General features: G+C 34.5%; 2 protein-coding genes across 3 annotated transcripts in view; one reads left to right on the top strand and one right to left on the bottom strand.

Moving 5' to 3' along the window:
- Positions 1-332: 332 nt before the first annotated feature.
- On the bottom strand, positions 333-4,394 carry LOC119598610 (EKC/KEOPS complex subunit Tprkb-like; the record flags this gene model as incomplete). Of its 2 annotated transcripts, none has more annotated exon segments than XM_037948285.1 (3): positions 333-455; positions 727-871; positions 4,312-4,394. In XM_037948285.1, coding segments are annotated over 2 exon segments (261 nt in total), but the record flags the coding sequence as incomplete, so codon positions are not given.
- An 11-nt stretch (positions 4,395-4,405) lies between these two features.
- The window catches only part of LOC119598608 (putative Dol-P-Glc:Glc(2)Man(9)GlcNAc(2)-PP-Dol alpha-1,2-glucosyltransferase), a 6,519-nt gene continuing 3,279 nt past the window's right edge, over positions 4,406-7,645 (top strand). Inside the window, exons 1-2 of the mRNA XM_037948283.1 lie at positions 4,406-4,927; positions 7,335-7,520. Coding sequence (XP_037804211.1) covers positions 4,757-4,927; positions 7,335-7,520 — 357 coding nt within the window. The 5' untranslated portion in view covers positions 4,406-4,756. The remainder of the gene's footprint in view (positions 4,928-7,334; positions 7,521-7,645) is intronic.

The raw sequence follows: 7,645 nt of genomic DNA, 5'->3' as shown, positions 1-7,645 counted from the left end.
ATTTTTGCCCAAATGAAAATTATGTTGAATGGTAGTGGTGATCATAATGATAATCAATGTCTTTTTTTCATGGAATGTGCATATGTTAGAGTTGAAGAAAATGAAGAAAACAATATTATTGATATCAAATTTATGTATGGGAATTATATAATATTCCTAAAACGGAGAAAAAAAATCAGTTATGAAGTTTCAAAGCAGAATCACCTCTTACATTTCATATTTGCATTGACGTTATCCACGAGAAAGAACATGCCTATTCTTTTTTGCTTCAATATCATTTGTTCACTGGAAAATCAATCAATAAATATGCATTACAAATCCATGGCACTTACAGTTCTTGTAGGTGACAAGTTGTAAATAATCTCTGCAAAAACAGATCTTGTTGTCATCTTCTTGAGAGCCATACTCCGCACAGCCTTGTTAGCTGCAACAATGACTTGGAAAGAGTCCACAATCTGTGAATAATGTACAACATATTTTTACTTCATTCTTGTCTTTTATTGTTTCATGTTACATATATATGTCCTATTCAAATACTTTATTCAACACTATCCTTCTGTGTATACAAGTAAATATGTCAGGCAGTGTCACAGAGAGAGAGTGAGAGAGTGTGCGCATGCGTGAGTGCATGTGTGAGTGTGAGCATGTGTGTGAGTGTGAGCATCTGCTTGTTGACGTGTGCATGATTGCATTTGCTGGTAAACAAATGAAAATTATCCCACTTACCATCTCCGGTTTAATGAGACTAGCTTCAACCTGTCCCTTCATAATGAGTTGTCTCACGTCAGCTGCATTTTCAATTTCATACAAAAGCACATGGCACTTTGTCTGCACCTCATCTTCCAGGGTCACTGTGACACTCATGTTGAATCTGTAATATTTTTGTAAAAAGCTTCAATTGGACAATGGATGTGCTTTATGAGTAATGATATTTTAATATGTATAAAACTGAATATTAAATGCAGCAAAATCTACTTAAGAATGATCTTACTATATGAACAAGTGAAGCACATCTACCCACAAGACAATCACTTCAATCATCTCTAATTCATTACAAAATAAATAAATAAATAAAAAATCATGATGATGATGATGATATATAACTATGTATATATATATATATATATATATATATATATATATATATATATATATATATATATATATATATACATATATATACATTGATGTATGTAGATATACTGTATAATTTTATATATATATATATATATATATATATATATATATATATATATATATATATATATATATATATATTTGGAAATAGTATATTAAAATCTATTTTAAGACCCACCACAACTCATTTTCCTAATATGAGAAGAACATATACTGCTTTGATAAAATGTGGTCAGGTTGGGTTGTTTGGCTGGCAGGTCATCTTACAGAATACCTACAGAACTAAATATTCTGCTTTCCTAACTTGATAAGAATTAATGACCAAACTAAATTACAAAAGCAGGAAAAATGTGAATTCTTTGTTGTGCTTAAAGAAACAAATAATGACAGCTAAACCTCTAATTTCAATTTCTAAAGTTGACGCAACAATTCTCAATTTCAAATAGCAAAGTCAATAATAGGCTAGGTAATGATCTGTTAGGATATGTTGGGCTAGGCTACTTTAGGTTAGGTTAGGCTTGGTTATGCTGTGTTAAGATTTTTTTTTTCTTTTATCTAATGGTTAGAATTTGGCAAGATCAGGATAGGCTAGCTTAAGATAGTGGTAAAGTTTGGTAGACTCTGCATGATTAGTTACATTGCAATTAATTTAAGCAAGAAGTCACAATAGAAAAAACAACAACATAATATATAATCCACAATGAAACTAATGTCAGGTGTTAATGGAAATTTAATGGCAATTATGGATATAGTTATGCAATATATCTAATACCTAGCAAATATAAGTCCTAATAGCAATTTGCTGTATAGTTTCTGTTTCCCACAGCCATATAGCACAGGCTAAAATTTGCCAGTAATGGACAGAATGAATGAAAATAATGACACTTTCCATTTATGGTATTACTTTAACAAGTTGATAATAAAAAAGTTGTGCAACACTTAATATTTTGGTATACATGTACAGGAAAATGTAATGGCACTATAATAATAAAATAGAAAAACTACACTCTTTAATACATTAAGAAATTTGTTTTGGCAAAATGTAACATCAAAAATGAAGAAAATAGGTCGTGACAATTGCCACACGGAAAGTATGTCCACAGTGATCAGATAGGGGTCTGGGGGCAAAGCTTCTCAGTTAGGAAAGTTTTTGATTCATGCAATGTTTGTAGATTTCCCAGGAACGGCTGGAGTAATAGGCACAATCTCATAAAAGTTACAAATACTTTCAATTATATGATTCACATTGGAAAAGAACAAGACGTGCATATTACAGCTTTGATAGTTGAAAAAAGGCATAATAACTGCCAGATTGGATGGCTGTTCAAAACTAAAACACTACTCAATTTGCTTCACTTTCGTGAGAAAGGTAAAGAACAAGAAGAAATGAAAAGGAAAAATAAAATGATTGTCCGTAACACTGCATTCATCCCATTCTAGCAATATTGCTCTCTGGGAAAACTTAACATGAAAAACTAACAATTATATAATACAACAGCTAAACGTGAATATCATATATCTTCTCCACAATCCTATTCATGGAATGAGTGAATTTCGAGAGAACGCCATGACATGAGCTAACCAACCAGTCAATGCAAATTTAAAACACTTACCTATCTATACCACCGAGTGTCAACCTTAGCAAGCAAAACCCGCGACCCGAAAGAAATTAACTACAAAACGTCAAACACTGAGATTCTTCTTCTCCTCTTCTTCCTCCTCCTTCTTATAAAAGACTTCACACTTCTTAAACAGAGCGAATAACCTTCTCGAAAATAACTTATTCTCCCTTCTTTTTATAAGGGTTTAGACTGTTGGATAGTCTATAATCCCCTAATCAAAAATAACAAACGGGTGAGACGTCGCTGTCACGTGCTTCTGTTTACGTTGAGGGATTCATTCATTCCCGGCGTTTGTTGATAGTAAGGCCTTCCATTATTGTTTATTTATTCTAATGAGGGAGATTATTGTCTTTTATTTTCTTCTGCTGATGACTGTTTCCTTGTCAACAGAAATACAGACATGGCATATCTTCTATGACAGGGGGAAAAATAGTCTCATAGATAATATGTCTTGCGTATTGGCTTCATCTTCACATTCCATATAAATAATACAAGATAAAAAAATCACTATTCTGTTCATGAAAATTAATAATTATCGTGATAAGGGAAATATAAGAAAACGAGGCAATACAAGAAAATAAGAGAGAAAACACAACTGCAAAGAAAACAGAAAAGAAAAAAGAAAAAAAGGGAAAACACACGGAAGAAAAATTAACGGTAAAATGAAAGAAAAGACAGATTATAAAGATATTAATGAAAATACGTGATAAAATAAATAAGGAAAAACAAAACAGCTCGACACAGTCAACCCGCAGATTCCTAGCAACAAAAAGGACAACAAAAACGAGACTAATAGATGAAGAAGAAGAAGAAGAAGAAGAAGAAGAGGAGGAGGAGGAGAAGGAGGAGGAGGAAGAAGAAGAAGAAGAAGAAGAAGAAGAAGAAGAAGAAGAAGAAGAAGAAAAAGAGGAAGAGGAAGAGGAAGAAGAAGAAGAAGAAAAAGAAATGTACAAGAGATGAACAAAAAATGTGCAGAAAGTAGAAAGAGGGGAAAATCGCTCCATAAGACAGTCAGTGCATGCGAATCCCAAAATCCATTGGCGCGATTAGCCATATTCGCCGTAAAAAAATAATAACCATAATAATAAAATAAATGAATTGATAAAATTAAGACAAAAAAGCAATCATGTCTGTATGCATTGCTTGCATTTCTCTATTTTCGGTCTTTGAATTATTTACGTGTAATTATTCTGATTGTGTCAAAGTCTAACGACTTGATGGATAATTTCTGTCGAATAACTACATTCAATCTTTCTTTTACAAATGAAGGACAATAACTTTCTTTTTTTTATTAGATAGAGACATTTTCCTTCTTTTACAGGGCTTTAGACTAATACTATATACCAATATCTTCTCGTAGTTCTTCATTGTTTTCAAATGATATCTTATTCTTGCTTTCAACTGATACCTTATTCTTGCTTTCAACTGATACCTTATTCTTGCTTTCAACTGATACCTTATTCTTGCTTTCAACTGATACCTTATTCTTGTTTTCAAATGATATCTTATTCTTGTTTTCAACTGATTTCTTATCCTTGTTGTCTAATGATACCTTATCCTTGCTTTCAAGTGACACCTTATTCTCGTCCTCCAGAGCCGTCGGCCGCGTCCAAGCCGGCGCAGCGCGAAGCCGACCCGAGCAGAACAACGTCAAAAATTCCAGCCTTCTAATGAATACCACGTGAAACAGAGAGAGGATTAATATATACCACGAGAGGGGGGGGAAAACATAAAGAAGATTACCGGGAAACAAGATCCAGGGAATAGAGGTGATAAAAGGTCTTTCAAAAGAACGTATAAGCGAAGAAAAGGAGAGAAGAAGAAGAAGAGGAACCCCAGCAGGAGGGGGAGGACGTGCAAGCTCCTCCGTCACCCTTTCGAGCCTCTCCGCCGCCGGAGTCAAGATTCCCTTTCTTCAGATCAGAAATTCTCCCTCCCCGAAGTCCTTAATCTCTCGTTGATACAGAAATATCCCTTCCCTTTAATAAACAGTCGCCATGGGAGGAGTGACGCAGCCGTCCTTCATATTTCCCCTGGTTACGGGCACTTTTACGGCTGTCACCTACGTGTTTTTCGTGGTGGTTTATACCGTGCAGCCAAAGCCCTTCATAGACGAGGCATTCCACATCCCTCAGGCGCAGAAGTACTGTCAGGGAAACTTTGAAGAGGTGTGTGTGTGTGTCAATGCATGGGTTGAGTTTTTCTTTGTGTGGTTTGTTTGTGTGGTTATTTTTATTTTTGGTTTGTTTGCTATATATATATATATTTTTTTTTTCTTTTTTTTTTGTAGTTGTTTAGGATACTTAAGGCATGCTAGGGTCATCAAGTTGCTGATACTGATGGATTCCTCTCACCCTCTAACCTTTATTTAAATAGGAATTATGCAGCAGAAACCTCTCTTACCCCCACAATGATAGACGAAGAAGAAGAAATGTACAAGAGATGAACAAAAAATGTACAGAAAGTAAAAAGAGGGGGAAATCGCTAAATAAGACAGTCAATGCATGCGAATCCCAAAATCCATTGGCGTGATTAACCATATTCACCCTAAAAAAATAATAACCATAATAATAAAATAAATAAATTGATAAAATTAAGATAAAAAAGCAATCACAATGATAGACCAGTAGTAGACAAGTAGTATAGCAGGGTATTGTAGGTTATCAAGGAAATTGCATGGTTAAGTATGATGAATGAATGAGCTGTATAACATTTGTATGTGATTAGGATCCTTATGATATATAATGCAACTCATACACTCTGATAAACAAAAGATTTTCCATGGTTTTATGACAGATTGGAACTTACGACTGAAATGCGGGGTGAAATATAACGAATAACGAGCTGCACACCCCATATTAGGGGACTACTTAGTTCTCATTTCCAGCCTGGAACACAAGAACCAGTATTTAATTTAGAGTATGTCTTGACTCCTAGAGAATGGTCATATGCTCCATCCAGCCATAGACATGGAGGATTTCTTGTTTTACCATGCAGTTTCCCTGCGAACCTTACTTCCCTCCCATACTATCAGGCCAAGTACGTGGGTTGAGGGGGTTTACTGCGGGATAATTCCTTCTTATATTAGTAAAGGATAAGAGGAATCATTATCAGATATGCACAAGTATTCTGAATATTTACCTCTATTTTTTTCTATTGTCTTGGTTTATGTCTTCAGTTTACTTTCACTTTTTTTTTTTCTTTCTTTTTGTTATGCTTGGATGGCTCTTCTTTTGTATACCTCTTTATATACGATTTGTTTGTGTATCATAGTACTGTGAGAATCACAGAAACTGACCCTTGAAGGCATACCTTGGACTCTGCATGCCAAAACGGAGATGCTTAGAACACTCATGCCGACTTTCAGAAAATGGGATTTTATCTTAATTCTATCCAAATCCAATTAAAAGTTGCCATTATCTTTCATGGATGGTCTGTAAACATAGGTCCAATACAAAGGTTTGCAGATTACATGCTAGTTATATATTAGTGTTAAAAGCACTTACTATAAGCACAGTGTTATGTAATTGCCATGGCCTCTCTGCTTATTTGAAATTCAGTGAAACCTATGCTATGTACATTCAAGCAAGATGCACACAGAGTGGGGTAAATATGGGTTCCTCATGTTTCTGATTCTGACAACCTACATATTAACTTTTCCACTCTTTTTTAATTGTTATTATGTAAGAAATGATCAAAATATTGCAAAAATTAATATTGGCATTGTTTTGATCATATCATATCAAATTATTTAAATTACATGTGATTCCCTGGAATGAATTCCCTGCTGGAAAAGCAAGAGGCTGCTGATCAGATAATCAAAATCACATGAATTAAATCAGACTTTTAATTATTGGATTATGTTTGTATCTAAAGTATAGTTTACTTTATCTAGTACAAAGATAGAAGTGTCAAATTAAAAGATATATTTTTTTCTTTCTTTCTTTCTTTCTCTCAAGATGCAGTATAATGATATGCCATATTTTGGCAGGGGATTATAGCTCTGAGTTGATCTATGTAATACATGTTTGGTAAATGTAGTGGTGTATGAAAGAAATTAATGCATGCAAAATAAATTTTAGGTAAGATATGAATATCTCTTCTCTTTCTTTGGAAATTCTTTAGAGTATAGATGCAGTTGCCAGAGACTAAGTCCCCGAATCCACATCACAAATTTAATTCAACAATCTATGTTGCCATGACTGGGCCTCTACCCCCCACCACCCCTCCAGAAAATATTGTCTTCACCTCTGTAATGCATGACAAGATAGCGCTGAACCTCGGGAGCACTGAGTGGATCTTTTTCCTTTATTTTTGGAGTTACTGTTCATGTCCACAGACACTAGTGACTGCAACTTTTCGTCTACTACAAGAATATAATTATCAATATGCCCTACCTAAGTGCATCTATTCACCCTTTCTGTCTCACTATTTGTCAAATTTATTTTCTCAGATAAGTACTTTTTAGTATTTCCTTCAATTATTTTTTTGTTCTTTGCTCTCCCTCTCCAGCATTCATTTTTCTTCCATACTATGCCTTGTAGACAATAATGTTCATTCTACCTCATTTAACAGTGGGACCCGAAGATCACAACACTACCAGGACTCTACCTGTTCTCTATCGGCCTCAATGGACCCGTGGCTAAGGTACTTGGAAGGGACCTGTGCGATGTGTTCTCTCTGCGCATCACCAATCTTGTGGCCGCGGCGTTCTTACTCTCCACCATTCACAAGCTTCTCGTGTACTTACATGGAAACAAGGTTGGTCTTCTTGATTTCACTCATGTATTTTATGTCCTGTAAATGTGTGTATATTTAATTATCCCTTTGTTAGACCTGCTTATTTATTTGTATGTTGGGATTATTATTTTATCCTTTCTTTTTGT

Source organism: Penaeus monodon, chromosome 41 (assembly GCF_015228065.2).
Source record: "Penaeus monodon isolate SGIC_2016 chromosome 41, NSTDA_Pmon_1, whole genome shotgun sequence".
Lineage (NCBI taxonomy): Eukaryota > Metazoa > Arthropoda > Malacostraca > Decapoda > Penaeidae > Penaeus > Penaeus monodon.
The sequence above is the reverse complement of the archived record's forward strand: the minus strand, read 5'-3'. Positions and strand labels throughout refer to the sequence as shown.